The 26,132-nt window shown below is 25.8% G+C and overlaps 1 protein-coding gene and 1 pseudogene across 1 annotated transcript in view; both read left to right on the top strand.

Annotated features, from left to right (window-relative positions):
• Positions 1 to 16,530, top strand: part of LOC145838013 (integrin alpha-1-like) — a 28,263-nt gene extending 11,733 nt beyond the window's left edge. The window contains exons 18-28 of the mRNA XM_082945535.1: positions 530 to 701; positions 1,744 to 1,881; positions 2,132 to 2,223; positions 2,384 to 2,476; positions 3,034 to 3,133; positions 5,084 to 5,209; positions 5,547 to 5,675; positions 6,140 to 6,274; positions 6,608 to 6,712; positions 11,971 to 12,055; positions 15,827 to 16,530. Of these exons, the coding sequence (XP_082801661.1) occupies positions 530 to 701; positions 1,744 to 1,881; positions 2,132 to 2,223; positions 2,384 to 2,476; positions 3,034 to 3,133; positions 5,084 to 5,209; positions 5,547 to 5,675; positions 6,140 to 6,274; positions 6,608 to 6,712; positions 11,971 to 12,055; positions 15,827 to 16,530 (1,879 nt within the window). The remainder of the gene's footprint in view (positions 1 to 529; positions 702 to 1,743; positions 1,882 to 2,131; positions 2,224 to 2,383; positions 2,477 to 3,033; positions 3,134 to 5,083; positions 5,210 to 5,546; positions 5,676 to 6,139; positions 6,275 to 6,607; positions 6,713 to 11,970; positions 12,056 to 15,826) is intronic.
• A 4,655-nt stretch (positions 16,531 to 21,185) lies between these two features.
• Positions 21,186 to 22,381, top strand: LOC145838022 (phosphatidylinositol transfer protein alpha isoform pseudogene; annotated as a pseudogene).
• The last annotated feature ends 3,751 nt before the right edge of the window (positions 22,382 to 26,132 follow it).

Below are 26,132 nucleotides of genomic sequence, written 5' to 3' on the forward strand. Positions count from 1 at the left end.
AAAATTTCTACACATAAGTATTTTATCTTAAAATAGTCTAAGTTATTTATTTAGTGTTTTAAAACATGTTTAAAGTTATATAAATGTGCTGCATTTGTGGTAAAAACTAGAAGTTTTAATTTTATAAAGTAAGAGTAGTTTTTTTCTAATTTAATTTAAGCAATTAATGATATTTTTGTAAACGATTTAAAATAGGTATTGAAAAAAAACAGTTAGTTTAATTATTTCTATAAACTCCTTACTTTAAAATGACTATTGTAAAATATTTTTTTTAAATCTTAGTAGTTAACGGTGTTTATAATAAAGTATGCAAACGTAATCTAAAATATCCGTCGAAATTTTTAACTTATATACCATAGAAAAACTTTGAATTTGTAAATTAAAAACTTTAAGAAATGTTGTTATATAAAAATTTAAAAATTATATACGCTGAAAAAAATGTAGCAATGGCTTGGAGTTGAACTTTTTTTTTGATGTAAAAATGACCAGTTTTTTGAACAAGATATTAAAAACAATGACTTTCGTTTAGTCATGATGAAGCTGAAGAGCATAGCGAGCAAAATAAAAGTAGCTCAATGTTTTTAGTTGAAAAAGATTCAAAAAAGTTTCTTCATGTTAAAATTACAATTAAAAACAAAAATGAAGCTTCTCAAAATGTCAAGCTCAACGCAAAATTTTCATCATCTTTGACATGGGTTCAAGTAATGTTTATTAGTAGTATCAACTTTTATACAATCTTGGAACACAAGTGACCAGTAATTATAGAAAAAATATACAAGACACACAAACGCAATAAAACTAGTTATATTTCGAGCAATTCTCATCAGTTGAGTACAAAGCTAAGAAGAGATAATATTTTACAAACTTATCTAGTAACCAAGTAACCATAAAAATATCAAAAGACTAATAAAGGACACAAGCAGTTAGTAACAATTAAAGTAATTTACGTTTACTTACATTTTAATTAACCTACAGTAAAACTATAAATCAGTATATTGACAATAAATTTTATAAAGTTTAACGAAAATAAAGAAAGAGTATAGTCAATATATTCTTGCTTACATAAAACAGGTTTCCTTAATAAAATACAAATAGATTCTAGTTTGATCAAATCGAAAACATTACTACAAGTTTAAATAAATTAAAATCTATTTAGATTATAACTGTTGGCACATGATGAGTTATTTACCAAATGTTTTGCAATAAATGAACGTTCAGATGCATCTTTTAAAATTTTGACCAGTATCATACTTATTTTCTGAAAATCAAAAACTCTCTACACTCTCTGGAACACTCTCTTTTATCCTTTTGCTTAGACGTCTTGTTGTTAATCCGATATAGTTTGCTTTACAACAGCAGCTAAACTGGTAAATTACCATAAGTTTATATAAGTTTGTAAAATATTATCTCTCTTAGCTTTGTACTCTACTGATGGGAATTGCTCGAAATATATTTAGTTTTGTTGAACTGTATAACCATTGTATATTTTACACAGCCATCATTAAAATTTTGGTTTGAAACAATTGTTCATGTATTCATTAGAAAAAATAATATAAATTGCAAAATAAATTTAAATATGTTTACTTTAAACTATTTAGTTTTTAAAAGACTAAGTGTAAGTGAATAAAATTGTGTACATCTAAAATGAACTTAAAATGCTATGACATAGTTTACTTTCAACTATTCGAGCATAAACAAGCTTCTTACAATCATACATAAAAACAAGTTTCTAAACCTCACAAGGTTATCGACCATCGAGAAGGTAAAATGTCAAAATGTGTAGGAAAGTATAGTAGATTGCCAAACGATGGTAATTATAGACAAATAGAGATTAAAATAGAAAACAAAAACTTCAAAAACGTGTATCCTCATAATGAAGAAGTTGGTGAACTGTTAATATGCTATACTATTAGAAAGCGTTGTATATTGAGAGATAATAAACAAATTTAAATAAAAAATGCTATTAAATACTTTTTTTTTTTAATTTACATTTTAGTTAAATTACTTTTATTAATTTAAACTTAGAATACGAGAGGTTTTAACAAAGTTTATAATCAATACGAATTTGTAAAAAAATACTAAATTGTTATTGCAGTTGAGTTTTAACCTAACTTAAACTTGTGTTTAACAGTGTGAACTTGAACTAATGTTTTCATTATCGAATATTTTGTACCACAGTGGACGCATAAATGAGACTTACCTCAGTTTAAACGTTTTTGGAAGGTAAAACTGAAGTTTTAGTCTAATTTGTTTTTTTCAAACCAACTTAATTATTTCAAATAAATGTAATTGTGATGAAACATTAATGTTATGTTACAAAGTAAATTACGTTTGTTCATAACAATTTTACTTTAATATTTTATTTTGATAAGCTTTATTCCAGTGAATCTGAATTTTTCAACGAAACTTTAAAAAATGACAATGGTTACAAAATTGCAATTCCAATACGCTATCAGTCTGATGTAAAATTAATCAAGTAAGCAAGTGTTTTAGGAGTAAAATATTGTTTTGTTTACTGACTAATAATCTAAAACTAAATAGTTTTATTTTTTAATGGTGCTTTTAATATTTCCTAACTTAAAAGTATAACCACTCATTTGTCTTTCCTAGTTTGCATAAGTTGTATAAAGTAACATTTAGTAGCTTAAGTATTGTTTAGCCCCATTAAAATTATTTAGGTTAATGTTTTTATTTATTTATGGCCAGTTGTGTAGGTGTAAATTATAGTATAACTATATAAGTTATTAGTTAAGTAACCCACATTCTCCACGGGTAGCATTTTAAAGGTAGCTATTAGAATTTAAAATACTTGTCTAAATATTTAATATTGTTTCTAAGTTATTCATTAAAGTTTAGTTATTCGTATAAAAATAGTAAAAATTTGTTTAAAATGATAATGCTTAAATATTTAGTCAAATATATTTTCAAACATCCGAGTTTTTGCAAACATAAATTATAATTGTGGTTTACTTTGTTCTACAATAGTATTAATCTAATATGAGACAAATGTTTCTAAAAAAAAAATATTTACAGACAGCCTCTTCAGACAGTTATCGACCTTGAAAAAGTTCAAAATATAACAAAAGTAATTGATGTATCAACTTTAAGTGAAGAAGTTTTGACTAAATTTAAGGTGAAACTAAAACACTTACGTACTTATAAAATTTAAATTTTATACAGGTTAATAATACTAATAGGCGTTTTTATTCATGTACAGGGTAAGCATTTAGTCCTTGGAATAACTAAGAATAGTTTATTGAGAAAAAATTAAAACATTCATTTTGTATAAATGAATGTTATAAGTAAGATTTTTTTTTTCAATTGACGGTCTTTCTTTTGAACTAGACATTCAACTATTGTTTGTAATTACCAACCGAGGTACACAGCGTTTCGTAAGGTATTGTAGCTTATAAACTTAGAAGAATTATTTTTATGCACTAAAACTTGGTTAAACAGTAAAACATACTTACTTGTAAAAAAGATCCTTGCACTTAAATCAAACGATGCGAAAAACAACACCTTATTTCTCCAAAATATAAATAAAATCTTTTGCACCAGACTCGAGTTTTTTTTGAGGTATGGAGGTGCTTTATTTAATTAGAAGGTAAATACTGATTATTGAAAGCTGTTCAACCTCTGAAAATGTTATAACCAAAGTATTTTTAACGTAGAGATTGTGTTGGTATAACCTTCTTAGCGTATAGTACACTATATCACTATGATTGTTGACAATTGCTGCAATTGTGAATAGATTTTCACAAAAAAAAAGCGATTTTAGACTTTAGTCAATCAAGAAGAATAACTATTCCCAATGCTTTAGGGCAGGTGAAAGGTACTTTTTCATATGGTAGGGAAATAATTAAAAATCCTGTTTTACTATAGTTCTATTTAAGTTCACACTCACATTAAACTCTTAAGCCGTTTGTCTTGTAGATCTCTTCAATTTTCTTAATACCCTATAATGAACAGCTTTATCACCTTTTTTTATCGAGAAAAGTGTAGACTTTCATTTATAGGACGAACTTTAGATGCAAAGGATTCCTTAAGTTTGTTCAAACATTGTATAACGTGGGTTTATCCACCTTCAAAAACTTCATATCTCTGAAAGATTATTTTTTGCACTTTGTAGCTAATTTTTAATGTCTTCTTAAGCCGTAAGAAAATATTTTAAATCTTAATAAAAAGTGAGTAAATAGCTAAGTTGGGTGCTTATTTAATTCGAAAGATAAATTCTAGTTACAACAATATTTAATTTTAACTCTAAAAATTTTTCAAGGACCTTCTATCAGGTAGTTTAATAAAACGCAAAGTGTAATTATTTTTCTTAAACTGTGTTTTTAATTTAAATACAGTTAATTTTGATTTAAAAATTGAAACATTTTTCTTTATCAAGAATTTGTTTTTTTTTTGTTGTAAAGAAATTAGTGTGCATTTTAGTTAAAGTTATTTTTGTGTATGTATATATTAACTATTTCTTTATAATTGTATCTATAAGTTTTATTAGTCTCATTGATAAGTCTCATCGTATTAAAGTATTTTGATATATCTAAGTAAAAGTTGATTGTTTAAAATTATAAATAAACTATTGAAAATATATTATTAGTTGTTTAATTTTCCTTTAAATTGTTTTTTAGGCTGCTTTTATATTATTAGGCAGATACTCAAATCGAAACTTCTAATTTAAAATTCTATTGTCTTAGTCTCTAGTAAGAGTCTATTGACTTAAGAAGTGTTTTTTTTATTCCTATTTTCTTGTTCTTAAAGTTCTAATATTTTTATCACTAAAGAACACTTTTCAATAAATTTATAGCATAAAAGTGGTTTGTAAATTATATTACCAAAGAGGCTAATTCCACACCAGGTACATTGAGTATATTTAAGAGCACCAATTTTTTAATTTTAAGTGATAAAGTGCATATTAAACTACTTATTGTAGTAAAATATTAAAGATCATAGCAATTCATAACTTTATCTGTTTAATAGATATACTAACTGTCTTAAAACAAACCAAAAAATTATTTTTAATTAAACGTTTTTACCTTAGTTTATAGCTTAAGTCAAGCTTTAGAATGTTAAGTTTTAGATTAAAGGAACTGGCTATACAACTATACCACGTTCAACACTGTTTTACACTTATCCATCTTCTTTACGAGATAATAGTGACTACAAGTTACTCTACCCTATTCATATTGGATGTCAAACAAAAATTGTAAGTTTTACATTAACTTCAAACTTTCAAACGCTGTTTTTCAAGTATTTTTTGAATTATTAATCTCTTAAAGTAGTTTAGATTAAAACATATAAGTCTAAATAAACTACTTTGTACACATGAATACATTCAATGATCAAATACTTTTTTGTTAAAAAATATCACAACTATATCAAACTATTTAAAATTGAATTTCAAAAGTAAACTTCATTTGTTTCTAACCCCGTTGAATTGAAATATATTATTTAATATCAGATGTAAAGCCATACACACTAAACTCATCAAATTGATTTTAGAATACCTTAAAGCAAATTATCTAAAAAAAAGATTTTAACAGGGAAGAGCAAACTGTACTTGTGATGTTTCTAATATTAATCCTCTTAAAATTCCAGAAGAAGAAAACAATACAGAAGGTTACATAATCAAAGCTGAAAAAAATCCACAAAATTTACAACTAAATAACTTTGTGAGAGATTAAAATGTTGTGAACATAATATTTATACTTTTTTTACTATGTTTATGAAAGTTATAAAACTGAAAATGACATCTACATACTTCTTGAAATAACTAAAAAAAATCTAAATGTTACTTTAAAAGTTAATCTAATAGAACGCTATTAAACATTCTAGATTAAAAAAAAGACAGTTAAAGCTACTTTGAAAGTAAGTTCTTAGAAAAATATATCGAAGCATAAGAAAGTTTTAACAGTATGTATGAAATACTTTACACACTAACAGTTCTTTAAAAATATTGATTTCGTTTTAAGTACTATCAGAAAACACTACCAGAAAAACATTGATACTAATTTATAAAAATAATTATCCTAAATTAATTTTACAAAGAAGCTTAAAAAGCTAGAGTAGTTAAGTAGCTTTAATACTCTAAACTACAACTTATAATTTTTTGAGCTAAATTATAACCAATTGACAGGATTGCAGTAGCAACAGTACAAAGTATTACTTTAAATGTTCAATTATTAAATGTGTTATAGATAACTTGTCTGCAGAAGATCTCTTGATATTTGAAACTCATTTTGTAGCATGGTCTCCAACTTTTCATTTTGACGTGAGTACTTATTGAAGATTTTTAAACAATAAGGAATATTTTTAGGAAACTCAAAACAGGTTAAATTGGCTTGAATCAACGCGTTTTATTTATTACTACTATTGTTTTATTGAGTCTCGTTGTTGTTTGTTATTGACAAAAATGTAAAAAAGTTAGTAATTTCTGCTTTAGATACTTTTAATGTACACTTTAAAACATTCATATATAATTAGAATATTTCTCATAACCGTATAATCTTATGAAATGCAGTTAACTGTAAATAATAAATTATATAATAACCTATTTAAAGTAGTTCCAAGAAATAAAGTAACTAAAAATTTTATTCTTAAATAGAACCAAACAGATGATGCAGTTTTTAAAACCAAGCTAAAATTCAGTTCAAAAAGTTCTCCATTAGTTCAAGATAAAACAAAAAGTTCAATAGAAAGAGAAATAACGGTAGCTTTCATTTTATACAACGTTTACTTTGTCAAAACTTGAAAATGTAAAAACTATTTGTTATTGTTAGATATCCTTATAAATATTCCAAAGATAAAATCTTGAAAAAATTAAATTTATGGCAGTTTAAGAAATCACCACATATTATCATAATAAAAGATACTTTAGTTTGTAAATTTGTTTCCTTAGTTTTAAATAATACAGCATCTTGTTTAAAATCATCAATTAAGCTGAAATGAAATGGCTTCACATAGTTACTATCTAGTTCTAAAAAATTCCGAATGTATACTTTTAATTCTGTTGATATAATAAAAGTTTGTTTATAACTGCCATATCTGTCTTGTTAAAATTAATCTTTCGGAACATAATAAACTGTTTTTGTTTTATCAAAATTTACAACTAACTTACTTATAAACAATATACTTTAGGTTTTTTTAAATCTATTAAACATGCAGTTATTACTAATGTTCTTTGGTTTTTGAATAAATTACATGTTAACATATAAAAAAGTTTGATAGTTTAGGAAAATAAAAACTACAGACAGTTTGTATATATTTTTTATGTCGAAGATTTTTTTTAGTATTTTTCTGAGTGACCTTCATTTTGTTAAAGTAGTACTTCAATTGAATAACTTATTTAAGCTTAAATTAGTTATAACAAATATAGTAAAATTTTAACTTTTTTTATTATTACTAAAACAAAAATTGTACATGTTGTTGATTTTTAAACTACCACCAAAGGCGCTATACGATTGTTTATCAAATCACTATTTAAATGAAAATGTTCACTTTGTAAGACTTTTGTATTTATTTGTTTTATTGCTTGTTCGCATTATTGTGTGCTCCGTTAATCATAAACTTGTGTAAAAGGACATAAAATTTGAGATTTTGACATTCAATATAACACTATAAAGCTTTTTAATTTGTGGAATACTTGTGTTTATTTGTTGTGTTATTTTCGCAGTACTTTGATGTACTAATAGGTTAGCTGCTTTGTTAAATTAAAAAAATCAATTAAAATATTTTTTTTTACATATATTAAGTTTATTATTAAATCCAGTAATAACATAGTTAACTCAATGAGTTTCAGGAGAAACCTTAAGAGTTAAACGCTCAAAGCGCAAAGCCCTAAAAATTGAAGATACTACCCACAACCAGGGTGGGGCTGTTACATAACTATTGACAATCAAAAAAAAAAACTGTAAAATTTAAGTTTAAAACAATCTTTAAAATATATAACTAAATACTGCCAAAATTGAAGTAATTTCATAGTTTAAATTTGTTGATTAATGTATATTTATTAAAAGTTGTTAGTATAAAATTATTATGATGCCTGATAAAAAAAAATTTTAAATTGTCGATGTACTTGCGATTTATACAAACTTCTGTTTTTTTTTTCTAAAAAGCATAATAATGTTTCATAACTAAAGTACATTCTAGTTTTAAAAGCTTTCTAAAATTATGTAAACTATTCCGGTTTTAGAAAAAGGTACATAATAAAAAAAACTGTGAATATTTTTCAGCTTTTTATAAACACAAATAAGTTCATAAGCCTTATTATAGTGTTGTTTTCAATAAAAAGTTAAACAATGATCAAAACAGAAGTAGATAATGCACATTTATTCACACTTTAAAATCATAAAAACTTTAAAATAGACAAACAAAATAAAATAATGAACAGGTAACATGTTTTAAAGAATAATTTTTATTTAAAGTGTTGAGTTATGTCTTGATATCAAAAACAGGTGTCACTTATACAATTAAAAAACAATGATCAGTTTTGAAACACCTAAAATAATAATCTATTTATTAGTTGTATCAGTGGCGTCGCGTGGTATTTTTTTTAGGTGGTGCAGAATTTAAAAAAATATCAATTATTTTAATAAAAATATGTTTTTACTGTTAAGTTTGAAAACAACTGAACTTTTGCTACACCTGAAGATAAGCTTTGCTTTTAAGGGCATAGGGGGGATGAAACAATTTAATCTTATTTTATGTAGTTTTTACTAAGCTACAAGATGCTTTTTACAGATTTTAAAAATTCAGTATATGTTTTAAGATATAGCCGGTCAAAGTCAAAGGCAACAAAAGGTTCATAATGGGAGGCACAAACTAAAACAGTAATTAAAAAATTGTTTTACACCCCCCCCCCCCCCTTTATGCCCTTAACATCTACTTTAGAATTGTTTTACTCAAATTACTTTATACAGTTTTAATTTAACTACAAGTCATCTTTTATCAATATAAAAAATTCTTAAAATTTTTGAGATATGGTAATTCACAGTCAGAGGTACAAATGAATCCTTATTTTTATAATATAAACTCAAACAACAAATAAATCAAATCACTAAAATCATATCTTTTTTTTTTATAAGTTGGCCTCAAAATCTTTAGATGTTTCTTTTATAAAACAAAAAAGCTAAATTAGATATTTAAAACACCAAGAAAAAAAAAGTTATAACAAAAGTTTTTTTTTTGTATATATAAAAACATATATTGATACTTAAAAATTGAAAACTTCTCTTAAACAAAAGTATAAAGTTTTAAAAAAAATAGGATGAAAAAGTTTAATTAAAAATTGTTTTAAAAATGATGGAGAATATAGGTTTTCAGTAAAATTGTATTTTTTGCTGTTTTGGTTTGCTCCTTGTATAATAAACCATTGTACTCTCTGGCTTTGACTGGTTGTAACTAAAAGTTTAATTGGAAATTTCAAGTTTATTAAAAAGTAACTATTAGCTTTCTGAAAAAGTTAAAATAAGAACAACATGTAAAAAAGTGCCTATACACCCTCCCCCCTTACTCCTCACTAATTTGCACATTTTTTTTTACAAACATTAACATTTTTATTAACTTTTTTTCTAATTTTAATGTTTTTTGTTGGAGGTTTAAAATTCAATAGTTTTTTAAGGGTATCTTTTCTTTATTTAATATTTATTTGTTTTTCATTTTGATGACAATATTTTTCTCAGGAGCTCAACTTTTTTAAGTTTAGTTGTGAGGCTGTTGAACTTTTCAAGAATTTTAAAGATAATTTATAAATATGTAACCATTATAGAAGTAAAAGTTTGGTTAGTTAGTTTTCATGTGGCCATAGGGGTAAAACACTTATTTTTTAATTTTAAATAACCTTGTTATTTTCAGAGTAAAAATTAAAACTGCTTTAGTCAGCCTGAATATTTTTCTAATTTGGTCTGTTTTAATTTATCTTGGGTCATCTTGAGTTTTTAACATTTCTAAGTTATCCTGATTATGAGGCAAGGCAACCATGCTCAACAATTTTATCTAAAATTTTTGCTTTGTTTATGAAAAAATTAAACCAAAAGTCATATAAAGTAGACTAAATTTTCCTAAAATGTTAAACTACTCTAAGTAATCAAAGTTTCTAAATTAAGGCTATTTACTTTATTTAAATATTTGATTGTTTCAAAAATACTACTTTTTATTTAATATAAATCTAAAATATTTTTCTATAAGAGTGAACTAGAAGTTTATAATAAACTTCTTAATTCTTTTTTTCAGAACTTGAATTTTATTATTTATTTTATTAACTTTATGATAACAATAATCAGTTATAGTTAAGTTTATGTATGCAGATTAAAATAAAAAATCAAATTTTTAAGACTTTGGTGATTTAGGGTTTTTATCTTTTTTTTTAAAACATGCAATTTATGACAAACCTTTTAATAGAAGTGATCTGTTAAATTTAAAAATTCATGTGGGTACATAAACTCAAGTTTAATCCTTTGCAGTAGCTTGCTTTGTTTTTATTTTATGTTTACAATAGCTTGTAGATGATACTTAAGCAAGTCCTTTTTTAGGGAATTTTCAACTTAGCTTACTTACCGCAAGATATTGATTTTGCGGTAATTCTTGAAGAAATTTTGCTTTTTTGAGTTCATTTGCGGCAGTCAGCTAAGAGTTTGCGGCAGTGAAGTGGGCAAAATGGTCGTTTTCAAAATTGAAGTTTTAAAAGAGATTTCGTTCAAAAAAATAACGAAAACGTTATAGATACTTTTTTTTTTTCTTAGAAAATTCCAAGGTGGTGCAGTTGCGGCAGTGCAACACCCCACGCGACGCCCCTGAGTTGTATTGTACATAGTTTAAAAAACATTTAAAAAACATAGTATTTAAAATTGTTTAACTTTTATTGTATGAATTTGAGAGTCTGATTTTGAAGTTTTATCAAAACTTTTAAATTTTACATACATTTAGTTTCATAAAAAAAAACATATTTTTTAATAACTAAACTTATTTTTAAATTAAAAAATAAAATACTTTTTACACTTTATTCTAATAAAATCGGTATTATACTACTTTAGACAGAAATAACTGTGAGAAAATATTACGAACGAAAAAAAAAAGAACAAGATAATGAGATGCTAGTTTATATTTTAGTGGCAGCAAATGTTTGTGTTATGCTGATTGTTCTACTATTTATCCTCTACAAGGTAATTTTTAATATTTTTGAATAAGCCTAAAACAAATAAAATCTACTTAACTTTTATGTTTACAAAATATCTTGATTTTCTACGATACTAGTTGTGTTATTAATCAGTAAAAAATTATAATTTTTCAAATACTTATTTGAAAGTAAGTTAATATAATTGTTTTTACAATTGTATTTTTACAAAACTTATTTTGAAAGAAATAACATTAAAAATCCGTTATACTGTAGGCTTCATGAGTACTAATATCACTGCAAAATCAAATTCCTTAGTTTTCTTACCACAAAAAATATTTTGATTAGTTACTAAACTGTTTTTACTTCCAAATATTAAGATAGACTTTTTTAAAGTTTTTTAATCTATAATATTTAAAAAGAGTTGCTATACTCCACATGAGAAGTTTTTGCCCACAGTTACGATTTTCTAAATGATATGCTAAAAAAGTTTTAGTTAAGAAGTTATATATTCAATAAACTAAATAACCTTAAATTAAATTTTTGTTTTTAGTTTTTAGTGAAATTAAAGTAAACTAGTTGTCAACTTTTTCTTAAGATTTATTATGCAGCTTTGTTTTTTAGTTTCTTTTGTACGTTGAAGGATAATAAAAAAGAATAGCTGTAAAACTTTTTGCAACAATAAATTTTTATTCTAACATTTGTTTTTATAATTTTATCATACGTGTGAAATAAATATGCTTGTTTTACATAAATCTTTATATTATAATATATTTTGTTTTACGATAATATTGTTCTAACTATAGATCATATATTACTCAAAAACAATAAATAATTAATAAAGTTCAAATTTCTAGTGTAACTTTTTCAAAAGCAAGTATGATGACTTAATGAAAGAACGTACAAAAGATGAGATTTGGTGTGAACCAGACGGAAAAATTGGTTACAAACAAGTTCCTTCTGAATAAAGTGCTTTTGAAACTAGATTAAACATATAAAATTGACTAATTACCAACTTTTCTGTTCGATACTATATAAAAGTGTTATTGTTAGCAAAGTAATTAAAAGTAAATTTCTTTAAAGTTTATTTTATTTTGTGATTTTTTATTATATTCAATACTTTCTAATCTGATTGATAATTGCTGCTAAAATTTTAAACAAACTATTTTTTTGTTAAAGTAGTCTATCTTAAAGCATTTAGTAAAAATGTATACAAAAGTTATATTAATATTGTTTATTAAACGAAAAAAAAAGCGCTCAAATATTTGGTACAAGGATCTGGTGTACGAAAAAACCTTACGGTTATCGAGTCATACGCCAGGATACAGTTTAAAGTCATGTTTAGAACATTAAAAACTATAAGTAGTTATTAGTTACTAAACTTGTTGGGTTTTGTTTATTTAATGTTGTATACATTTTTTTATTTAAAAAAAAAATACACAAAAGTTTATTTAAATGAGTTGCTTTTTATAAATTGAATATTTGTTTTAGTATTTCTTTTATGAAATACTGCAAAAACTTGTAACTGTATCAAGATTTTAAAACTAAAGGTCTAACTTTTTTGCATCTAAAATTGTTAGCAAGTTTTACTTTCAAAAGATTTTTTTTATTTCTTATTTCTTTGTAGGAATTATTGCTTAGCAAATTTTTTTTACGACTTTTAAATTTAATTCAAAAACCTTATAATAAAAATTTGATGCTGTAAACAATATATCAGTTTTTCATTGAAATATAACTTGACTTTGTAACCAACTATAATAACGTTTTTAATTATACTTTGAATAATTTACGTACTCTAAAATAATTTAATGTTGAAGATATCATTATTGTCATAACTGATAAAAGCAAAAATAAGTTAATTTTAAATAAGTGTAGTCTTTTTAATATAAAATTTTTCCTTTAGAAGAATATTTTAAGAGTTGCAATAAGTCAAAACAAACTTTTTTATGTAGATTATGAATTATGTTATAATTTTTTTTTTAGTTTAAATAAATCATCAAAACAACTGAAGTTGTGAACTAATAAATTTGTAAAATAAAAGATTAACAAAAAAAAGTTTTATATTTAAGGTGTTTCTCTATAATATTTTGATTGCACAATTATAGGTAGTCTTTTTTCGATTCTACTCACAAACAAATTATTTATCACGAAAATACTGATTCCTGTTTGGTTAGACAGAAGGGTGGGTGTCACTTTTGCACACGGGGACACTTTTGCACGAGCGTCACTTTAGCACGAGATGGAACTAATGTACTGAGGGTTACTTTTGCAAAAATTGAAAATTAAAAAAAAAAATCAATTTTATTTATTTTTTCTTTTTTGATTAATAATTTTTATTAGGTATATATATCACTTATACCCTTCCCCTTGGTCAGTTACTTTTTTTTTTAATTTTTTGTTTTGTATAAGTTTATTTCTTTTTTTTTAGTTTTTTTTTTCCTTTGTAATTTTTTCTATTTTGTTTTTTATTTGTACTATCACTGTTGATACTAACCCTTTAACTCGGTCTGGTTTTTTTTAATCACTTTTTAAAATTAATAAGTTTATTTTCTTTTTTATTTTTTTGTTTTTTTTATCTTTTTGTAATTTTTATTTTTCATTTCTTATTTTTATAATCATTATAACCACTAACCCTCGGTCGGTAACTTCTTTTTTTTTTATTTAATTTTTTTTAAATTTTTTTTCTTAATTTTTTTTACAATTTTATTCTTTATATTTTATATATATTTTTTACTCATGTGCGAAAGTGACCCTCCGGGCAGAAGAGTCGTCGTGCAAAAATGACCACTCGTGCAAAAGTGACCCGTTCCCTAGACAGAAACAGCAGTTTCTCACCACCATACATGCTTTATAAGTTTTAATATCAACGAAATCGGCCTTACATGTTTCGAACACTTTTTTATGGACGTGCAGTCTAGTGCTTATAACTTAAGCCTTGCTGCAAATCACCAAGAATTTATTTTGTCTATATTTTAGTTACAAAAAGTTTTACAATACTTAAAAGTACAAAAAATTTTTAAACAAATATTTTATTTTGAATTATTTTTTTTTGGACAGGATGAGATAACAAAAAAGTTTTTGAAGTTTTTGCTAACCATTTAGACGCCCAATTTAAACTTTTTATTTACCTTATGTAAACATTAGAAGATCGTTTTATTTCGGATAGTTACAATTAAACAGAAAAAAATCGTAATTATGATGTGTATATAAATCATCTGAAATATCTTTTATTAACTACATGTGAATTCGAACTTTTATAAATATTTTCTAAATAAAAAAGTAATACTGTAAAAAAATTTACTGTTGTACAAGCTACTAAAAACTAACAAAATAAATCATAGTTATGTTATGACTTCATTTTAAGTTTGAAAGTTTTATGAAGAAAAATTAAGATAAGAGCTATTGATAAAAATCGACTATTTTTAAAATTTATATAAAAAGGCTGCGATATTTAGAAAAGCAAATCACTAAGGCTATAGAGATTTTTAAAACAACATAATACAAATTACTGTAAAGCATTATTTTGACACTGAGTAATTTAATATAGTTTACAAAAACTAAAACTTTACCCTTGATATATTTTTTTGGTTTTGACATTAGTAATTTTAAAGTATCTTTAAAATATAATAATATTCAAACAATGTTAGATGCGACTTTTTGAAAATGTTAAAATGTCACTACATTAATGTCGTGGTCGAATAGTTAAATTGTCAGTTTTAGTTAACTATTAGAATAAAAAACATTTAAAAAAATATCAAAGTAAAATATCATACTAAAAGACGTGCGGAAATCTGCTTTAAAATTTAAATTGCTAATATATTTGAAATAAATAATGTTTGCTTTACATAATTTTTTTAAACTAAATAAGTGTAATTTAACTTTAAACAGCATTACATACTTTTAAAGTTTCTTTTTCAAAAAAAAAAAACAGTCTTAATGTATTTTTTTATACTTTGTAACAGCATCGCTGTTCTTTCTTCCTTTTCTCTCAAAAAATGCTTAAGTTGAGTAAAATGCGAATTTCTAGCAGTCTAGTTTTACCTTTGTACTGATAGTATATTGTTTGAAAAGATTGTGGTCGCCTCGTACTTCTTGTACGAAGGCGACTGTTTTTTATATTAACTTGTAAATTGGAATAGCTTGTTTGTATATTTTGTTATCATGTATCGCAGTTTATATTCATTTCAATACAATTTGTGTTTCTAGACTCGATTTCTTATATACAATTAGTTAAGCATTCTAACAATCTAACTATTTAATTAAACTAAGCTTAAAAGATAGTCTAAGTTTAGTTCGCAATTCATTAAGTCGACTTAGCTAAATAACTTAGCTAAGTCATATCTAAACATTTAAATAACATCACCGATAAATACTTATAACGCGCACGGAGTCAGATAATAACCAGCATTGCGCGTATAAGTAACATTATAAGTAAATTGGGATAGTTAAATGATGACCCCTAGTTGTGTAACACGCACCTTATTTAAGTCCGTAACTTCTTTTTATTTTCTACTTTTCGTAGTGGTGACCCAAAATTAGTTTAAAACTTTATTAAGACTTTAAACAGAATCTAATAGTATCATGGATATACTTTATTTTAGGCTTAATAGATGCCAACTTTATAGGGACTGGGAGGAATTTAAACAAGACAAATATAAAACATTAATAACAGAGTTTTCCTCGTCTGATTCACCCAAACCAAATCCTTACAAGAATTACGCGAATTAGAAGCCGGAAGAGCCGCACTCGATCGAAGTGAAGCTGCTAGAGAATCAAAACGCAATCGCGCTGTCGCCATACCAAATTATGACGTCACCAGTACTTCGTCAAGTAATGCAACAAAAATATCTATTAAGAACCAAAGTTCTGAGCAACCACGGCCAGAATCACCAAGGCCAGAGTCAACGACCAAAGCCAAAGATCAGAGCCAGGCCAACCAGCACCAAAACGGGCAGTCCCAACGGTCCAGGCAACCGCAGCCAGAATCGACAGGGCCAGAGTCAACAGTCAGAGCCACAGCAGCCAGTACCTCCAAGACCGCCAGCAACGATCAGAGCCATCATAGCCAATACCACGTCGGGCAATCCCAAAAAGCTGGAAAACCGCAGCCAAAGCCAGAACAGTTCAAGCCAACGGCCGATATAGAGGCTTACAAAGATCCGTCTCCACCCGTGAGAACACAAGCATTACTTTCACCATCAGATAAGGATGCAGAAACAGAGCCAATCATAAAAGGAAGCACAGCAGCGACTACAAACTTTTCTTCCAGCGTTAATACGTCCAGCAAAGAAGCAAACGCACGAAAGTTGCCCCATTCTCTAAACAAAAGCACAGCAGCGACGGCACAAAACGGCAATACTAAAATAAATGTTAAAACTAATCGCGAATTCTTACGAAAAAAAAACATCTTACTCTAAACGCAAAACGAATGCGAATAAGAAAAAACCTTTAGAAATTAGCTTAGAGCAGATTTTTAAAACAAACCACGATTTAATTCGGCTTATTTCTCACAAATGGCGTTTTAAAATCGAAAATTTCTTAAACACTATCGCACGCATTTTTAAAACTAATCGAAAATTATTTTGGTTCATTTTCCATCGATGGGGCTTTAAAAATTTTATTATCGAAAATTCTTTAAACACTACTGCACGCATTTTTAAAACTAATCGAGAATTATTTTGGTTCATTTTTCACCGATGGCGTTTTAAACATGTCAAAATCGAAATACTCGTCAGAAACCGTTGCAAAACTTTGAGTTTTTGTTCAGACGCTATTTTTCACCGCTGGAAAATTAAACTAAGATGTTATTGAAACTTTACGGTTAATTAACTTTTACAGCAAAACGTTAAAACCACCATAAGAGTAATGAACTTTTAAACGCAAAGTTAAGACCACCAAATAGTAACTTATTTTATTTAATTATGGCAGACAACTAGTCTAAGAAGCTTTCTGAACAAAGCTTAGGACGAAATCGAGTCATAAGAAATTGAAGGAGTATTTTTAAAGATGATTCTTTAACTTTAAATTTTATTTTGAGCTCTTACTAATATAAAAAATTGCCTTAATTTGTTAAGCTTTATTTCAATTTTTTTTTTAACAACAACTTATGTTCAAACTTCAACTATAAATCTACAGTTGAACTATAGTAACCTTAGTGATTGATGTTAAGAAGGTTTATTGCCTTGTTTTTTGTTGTTATACACTTCAGCTTACTTATAAAAACACAATTTTAATAAGGTCATTTGAGCTATTAAATATCTTATTCAACATTTAAACGCTAACAACAACTTTGTTTTTAACTTTCTTAGAATATTAAAGTTTTATAAATTAGTATAAAGTTCAAGGTTATATATTTTTACGAAAATAAGTTTAAGCTTTTGAAATGAATATAATTGTTTGTTTTGTCAACTAACTCATGTTGAATGTGAAATGTTTTTAATATACTAAAAGTTTATATAACGAATAATTTGTTTAAACTGAAACTATAATTTTTTTTAATGTTTCTTATAAACATACTAAAAAGACTTGAAAATACTTGAAATAGTATTTTCTTTATATTTTCGCTTAAATTTTTTTGAACTTCGCACGAAAACGGCTCGAGAAATCGAAAGTCGTCAACAAGTCGGCGAAGGTGACAAAGAGATCTGATCCACCATCAGCAAAGCGACCGAGTGGAGTACAGATAAGGAGACCGAGAATGCACGAATAGCGTCTACGGGAAACAATGACTCGCGAGCACTACTAGCGAATAAAATTCTAAAAATTCTTTCAGTTTTTTTCATTTTTGTAAATTGTTAATTTTTTTAATTCTGCGCGTCATTTACGAAACTTAAAGCATTTACAAAGAAAAATAATAGTTTTTTACAAATAACAAGAGAAGTCGACGATAGTCGACGGTCATATTTCATTTATGCTTCTATATTAGAAGTTTTTTTAATGTTTTTTACAAATTCAAAAATAATTAAAGACCATATTTTCTTAGAGATAAGTGTGAACTCTGAAATAGCGGGTTTAAGTCGAGAGAATGTAACAGCATCGCTGTTCTTTCTTCCTTTTCTCTCAAAAAATGCTTAAGTTGAGTAAAATGCGAATTTCTAGCAGTCTAGTTTTACCTTTGTACTGATAGTATATTGTTTGAAAAGATTGTGGTCGCCTCGTACTTCTTGTACGAAGGCGACTGTTTTTTATATTAACTTGTAAATTGGAATAGCTTGTTTGTATATTTTGTTATCATGTATCGCAGTTTATATTCATTTCAATACAATTTGTGTTTCTAGACTCGATTTCTTATATACAATTAGTTAAGCATTCTAACAATCTAACTATTTAATTAAACTAAGCTTAAAAGATAGTCTAAGTTTAGTTCGCAATTCATTAAGTCGACTTAGCTAAATAACTTAGCTAAGTCATATCTAAACATTTAAATAACATCACCGATAAATACTAAGCGCACGGAGTCAGATAATAACCAGCATTGCGCGTATAAGTAACATTATAAGTAAATTGGGATAGTTAAAACTTGCATTTTCGATTGTATATTTTATGCAAATATTTAAAGATATTTTTACCAATATACTCCCATAAAAATAAGTTTATTACATAATTGTAACGAATTTTTAATTTTTAAATATTTAACAACTGATTGCAAGGTGGTTATAGCACTAAAGTGATTTTTTATCTAATGCTTATGACCTATCAGATCTTAAAAACTCTCATCACAAAGTAAAGGTGCACAACTTGGTTCATTTCAGAAGATTATAAGCTGCAAGAGTTTTAAAGCTTTAGATTTTATAGACACAATCTCACATTCTAGTTCTTATTTTAAGTTTAGTTATTTAGGAATTCTTTTAACTTTTTGTAATTTTTAGCAATAATTATAACTCTCTTACTTAAATTTAAACATTATTTTATTTGATGCATAAAAATTCTTAACTTATGTATAAAAATGTAAAGTCTTTTTTTCAAAAAACGTGCTACATTACCATCCCCACTAGATAACTCTTAACTATTAAGTTAAAATTAAATCATACTAAGTGTTTAAAAACACATCTTGTACTTAAAGTTACTTGTTTTTGTTATTTAAAAAACTGAAAGTTATATAAAAAAATATATTATTTTTAGTAAACTGCATTTCTAAATTTATAAAGAATTATTTAGTATGTTCAAGTTGTTTTTATTCAAATATTTAATTTCATGTAATACTTCTTATAATATTCCTATAACTTTCTTAGTTCTAAAACTCGTTTTATTTATATAGTTTGTTAAAAAAGTGGTTAACTAACAGTAAAAGACGATTAAGAATTAAATTCTTCTAACTAACCACAAAAACTACAGATATAGTTTAATAGTTATTTTTAGTACTACTTTATGAACGTTGCTATTTAAGTAAGAATACAACTAAAACCGCTAAGTATTTAGATTTCAGTTATCCTTTTGGTTTCGTTAGCCGATGCCTAGTACAACGTTATCATTATCAAACAAAAAATACTTCGAAACAAATTCTAAGTTTAGTACTCCAAAACTTTCATGAAATTTTTTGAATTTTGTTTTATTCTAATTTTGTTATTATTAATCTGCTCTAAACTATTCACGACATAGAATATTATCAATACTTATCTAAAGTTATATTACGTAAATATCATATAAACTTTTTTAGTGCTATAGTAAAAGCTTAGAAAAATTTGTATAATGATAATGTGTATGATTGTTATGTGTTTTAATTTTTTTTAGTTACTAATTTGTTTACTTATAGCTTAAATTATAAAAAAAACACACAGTTATCTTTAATTCTTTGAAGAAGTTTTATAATTCTATAAGTTAATAGTTTTTATTCAAAACTTGTTTTAAACTCTTTTAATCCAAGACAACTTTCAAAAACTAAACTTAAACAAGAATATAATTTTCGGATACTCTACTAAAACAAATTTAAAATAAATGAATGAAAAAAAAAAGTTGTAGTTGTTGTTTTCTACGTTTGATGAATCATAAACAACATGAGACATTGTTTTTACAGAACAGTTTACTTAGTTTTTAAATTTTATTTTTTGAATGAAAATTTTTTTGAAACATATAACTATTATAAATTGAGTATTAGTTTTTGTTACTAATACAGACAGCAAATGCTTTAATATGAATTATCATTTAGTCGTAAAGATTACTACTGAGTTGTTTAGAAAATTAAACAAATTCAATTTTTCTTTAAGTACGATTTTTTTTGTTAGTTTTCTCTAAAAAGTTTAGAAAGTTATTTGTTTTAAAACGAAAGAACCGTCTTAGGAAAATTTTATAAAATTGGTATTTATTCAGACACATAAGCATGATTCAAGTTTTTTTTCTATTTACTAAGACTTAACTTTCAATTTCAGAATACAATTTTTTCAATTTCCTTAGGTAAACATATTGTTGTATACATATATAAGGAAAGTTCTATTATTTGAGTTATCAAGCGTGATCAATGTTTAAATTTTTGCTGAATGGTAAAAAAAAGTATATTTTTAATGTTTAAAGTAAGTTATATTTAGTAAACCACACCAAAACAACTTTCCCTTAAAGATTTTTGAACTTCTCAACACAATATATTATTATTTTTCAAATATAATACTAACTACCAAAGTTTAGTTACCAACAAATTTTAATGAAACTTTCAAAACTTTAGTTAGACTCTTTTAAGTCATATACTTAACTATTTTCAAAGAATATAATAAAGATAACCTAAAAAACTTACAAAAATATAAAAAGTAATCGTTTGATATGAAGTCAATTTTTAAAGTTAATATTTATTTAACAAACTAGCTACCTTTTAAAAGCTACTCCAAAACTGATTCAGTCATATCCTCAGTTATGATTGTATTAAAAACAATATTAGAATATTATTTTTATTTAAGTAACAAATTACTTGCTAATTTTTAAATACAACTTTTAATTAGTTTCAAAACTTTGACATAAAAATAATTAGATTTAATACAAATGTAACATACTCAGTTCAGAAATTCTTGTAGTACTTTTTCAAACAATTTTTGTCTCATAAATCTATAATGATTTTTGTCACCAGACTTTAATAAAAAAATTTACCATGATCATCACTGAATACCGCATTCTACTTCCGCTCACGCTTGAGGAGTACCGCAAAGGTCAGCGGTACACCGCCGTGGACATGCACAAGTCGAACACAGGAGGAGGCGAAGGAACAAGCTACCTGGAATACGAGCAGTACACGGAGGAGGGGGTGGAGGTTCGATACTTTCACCTCGTGTACAAGTTCGAGTCGAGAGTTCCCAAGCTGCTCACCAAGATCGCTCCGTCCGGAAGCTTCGACGTATTCGAGCAATCGTGGGACTCCTTTCCGAGGCGGAAGACTTTGTTCAAAAACAAATACTTGGAGTCTAAGTTTGTTTGATAGTTTTCAAAGTTTTTTAAGTTAACTTTTAATCTTTAGTTGTGTTGTCATCGTTTTTTACAAATAGACTTTGACTTGTACGTTATTCTAAGTAAAACAAATTAATGTCTATTTTAACAAAATAACTTTACTATTTGCACTTTTAAAAAAGCTGAAAACTTACAATCAAAGTATCAAAAATTACCATACTATAAAAACATAAGCTTTTGTAATTATAAATTCTTTAAAAAATTCTAGGTTATGATAATAACATTTTCGTTAAAAAATACAATTCTTAAAGCAATACATGTTTTTTTAAACTAATCAAAAGTAAGTTGAATTGAAGATAAATTACTTAACTATAGTTAAAGAATTTTGAATAAAACTTCTTTTTGTAATTTAGATTTACAATGAAGATTGATGCAATAAATATACAAGATGACGGAAAGTGCGAAAATGCACTTAATTTGACCGCTGAAGAACTAGCCATGAGAAAAGTAGTCTACATCGATTTCGTTAATGATTTTATTTCGCCTCGAAACTACGATGCTAAATCAGATCCCGGAAAAGTTTGTTTTGAATTTGATAAAATCAACCGAAGTCCGCTTGGTAAAGACTGGCTTAAAGATCTGAAAAAGTCGCAGGTGCCGATTATGTGCTGCTACAGAGTAGTCAAAAGTAATTTTTCATACAGGCTGATTCAAGGAGCAGTTGAGAAACTCATACAATGGTATTCGCAGCGACTTTTTCTCATTTTTCATCGAACTCTATACTGCCGCTTCGATACTTGGAACCAATTATCATGGGATGAATTAAAAAAATTTGAAAAGGAAGTTAGAAATAGTTTAGGTAAATTAATGTATGAAGGAGATAAAACTGGTTTACAGTTATAATATTACGTGCAAAATTGTTTAATAGAAAATTAAGTACGTACTTATACAAGTTTTTTTAATCATAATTAGTATATGGTAAAATACATTTTATCGTTATTAATTATTAGTGCAGTAATTAAAACTTATTATTTAAAAAATGTGTTTTACAACCTCTAAGTTATTTAAATATCATTTTTGAGTAGTATACTAAGTTCTAATCTTAAAACTTTTGTAATAGTTATGATGTCCTGGACAAGACGTTAAAAGGTATCCAAGAAGTCTGCGGGTCAATAACCTAAAGGTTCTTCGTGCACCGGGTCCTAGGACCAAATATTTTGAGCGTCTTTTTTTTTGTCGTTCAATAAGCTAATAATAATAATATTTGAAGCAGTCAATAATTTCTTTGTTTTTTATTAAAAGAGTCCATTTGTAAATTTAAATGCTCTATACCTTTAAAACTTTTGTATAAGCTACTAATTTTCACTAAAAGTAGTTCAAAGCTAAACACTTTGTAAACTAAAGAAAAAAAGCAGATAAATATTCAAAATTCAAAGCTAATCGCTTGTTAATAAAGATTCTAGCGAAGCAAGTTCGCTGGAATATATAATAAATATAATTTTCACAGTACTTTTCTATATTGAACTAGTTTAATTTATAATTTTATCAATGAATACATATTTTAACAGTTAAATTATATATCATGTACTTTATCCTATACTAACTATCAATATACAGTAATTATGCTTAACACTAGCAAAGAAACGTACTCACCTACTTAATCTTCTATTCTTTTTTTGCAATATTTACATTTTTACAAAACTCCGTTAATGTGTGTTAACTCGTGCAACACACAGAAATATACTTAATAACAATAAAGAAAAGTACAGCGCAAATAGTTTTTTTTTTTAAGTAGATATAAATTTTGTAAACATGTTTTATTAAGATTTATCTATATCTAAAAAGTATTTGTAACTTTATGAATTCTTTTGACGGTTGACGGAATTAAAAAAACATCGTATAGTTTATAGCAGTGTTTCCTAAAGTAAGCCATATGGTTCCCCTCGAGCCATTACAGAAATTTAGGGGGCCATAAGCAGCAAAGAGCAAAAGAGCGGGGTGTGAGTTTTAAAGCGGCCACATGAGGCCACAATTTTAAGTTTACATTAAACATTCTGGAATTGATGACGAAGACAAAAAAAAATAAACAAAGGTTTTAGGCGTATTTAAGGTAGTTTTAAAATTATACTAGATATTATGAGAAAGTCTAAGAAATTTAGGGGGGCATAAACTGTAAAAGAGGGAGTTACAAGGCCATAATCTTATACTCTAGATTTGATTATAAGGAGAAAAAAAAGTCGTAGGCGTATTTATTGCTAGTTTCTAAGAAATTTTGTCGGAATTTAAAGAGCCCTTATAAAAAAAAAGTTTAGAAAACCCTGGACTAGAGCTTTACTTGGTTCAAATAAGTAATTGGTGTCTAAAATGTTTTCCATTAGGAAAAACATCAAGTAGTAACAATGTTTCAATGAACAATTTTGTTAGTATTGTAATGCAATCATAAGCAAAAAATATGACTCAAACTAAAACTAGATATTTAAAAGTAACTGGCGAATCAACTCTTCTAAAAAATGTAGTTATAAGTATTTTCTATGTTTTTACACTTTTGAACACTTGAAATTTTCACTATGTAAAATTTTCAAAGTATTATTTTCATATGACTTAACCAAAGACAATTTTTTTTTTCTAAAGTATATTAATCAAGTATTATATGTTAACGTTAAATTTTTTATGAACACAAAAACAGTTTGAACGCTTACTGCTTTAATCACAATTAAGTACTGCAAAGTTATCAAAGTTCACAAAACTAGTTAAAAAAAATATACTAAACCAAAATTTGTGTATGTCGATAAACAGCGTTTGAAAACATATTTCAGAACGAACAAAACTAAATAACAAAGTATTGTTATTAAACTTATAAGTAACATTTAAATTAGTTTTAGAATTCGTTTTTACTAAATGAAAATCTTCGTTTTAGTCTAGTATTTAGGATAGAAATTTCACGGCAATAAAACTTTTGAAATGCATTAGCAAAACTAAACTGCTGTGAGTATATACTCAAACGAAACATTCTAAAAATTTCTATTAATAACTTATTTAACTTGCTATATTTTTAGCGATAAATTATAATTATTTTCAAATGTGTCTTTAAGTGTAAATGATAAACAAACAAAAGTTAAAACGGTATTTGCACCGTGTCATATATACAAGGTTTTATTTGTATTTCAAGTCTCAGGTAAGTTTATAAATTAATTATTGATCTAAACACATATCTAAACAAATTTTGTTATTTTCATAGTAAACACTTAATTTAAAATTTATTAAATTTTGATTTAAACTTTTACTTAAAAAAAAATCAAATTACTCTAATGTTTGTTGTTAGGGTAATTTTTGTTTTAAGATTACTTTTTGTTTGTTCTTTGTAACATCTCCAAAAGCTTATGTTTACACAGTACCTAAAAACATATTTTGAAATATGAACTTTATAATTCTATAAACCTAAATAGAAATTTTTATGGTATAAAAGTTTAATAAAAATAAGCAAATAAAAAGATTTAATAAAATATTTTATTTATCGCACAAAAAATAAATAAACAAGATGAAAAAGTAAGTAAAAATTTAATTTTATTTTAAAAAATAAGCAAGAATACAAAAACATTTATACGGTTTTAGAAATAAACGTTTTACTTTTTTTAACAACTTTTAAAAATCTAAATCTGTTAGTTAAACAAAAAAATCTGAGTAGTTTAAAATTTATGATTTTTTTATTTACTTTATACAAGTATGTACTATAGATTGTAAAAGCATGTTAAATTCTCAAAAAAGTTTATGCAAGCAAGGTGACAAATTACTTTATGATTTGATAAGCAAAAATTGTTCAGTTTTTGGCAGGCTGTACCAATAATTTCATTAGAATGTGAAGATGGTTTAAACTTACTCTAAGAAAATTTAAACAATAAAGTTTTATAGAAACATAGTTTACAAAAAGCAAAACACAAAGTAGTTACTTTTACAATCAGTACTCCATGTGTCGTTAAAAAATTTCTCCTCTAATAAATATCAAAGTATGTATTTTGGATCCCTTCAAATAAAGCCTCTATAATCTTAATATAGAATTTTAGTAAAACTATATAAGTCATTTGTGGATTCATAACAAGAATTTTCTGACCATTCTTCTTTACCTACGTAGTAACACAAAACTGATGAGCTATCTTCAAAAAACATTAAGACTTTGTTTTCTAGTGATACAACTCCAATAACATGATTGGTCGTTTAATAAATACAAACTTTTTAATTTAAGATTCATGTGCTTCTAAATTTCCTTCCATGCTCCCATGACAAACAGTTTACTCTTGATAGCGACTAATTTATGTACACATGCATTTTCTATCATACTAAGCATGTATGACCAATCATCAGCTATATGCCTCAACTGCGTTTAAAAGTTTATTATTAAATCCACCAGCAACAACTATTCTTTCTTCAAATACTGTACATGCTGTTTTTGATCTTATTTATTTTATGCTTGCTAATCTCCCCATGTGTTGTCATTTGTACCAAAATATCTACAAATTTTTGTTCACTTTCTAGTTCTCCTCCATTAAAAAAAATTGTCAATAAAACCACAAACACAATAAAATTTACAATTATCAAACATATGTTCTACAACTTCTATTGAGTCAGTTGCAATTAAATATTTTTCAATCTTTTTTAA

This window comes from Thalia democratica, chromosome 1, assembly GCF_965202585.1.
Source record: "Thalia democratica chromosome 1, ktThaDemo2.hap1.1, whole genome shotgun sequence".
In the NCBI taxonomy this organism is placed as follows: Eukaryota; Metazoa; Chordata; class Thaliacea; order Salpida; family Salpidae; genus Thalia; species Thalia democratica.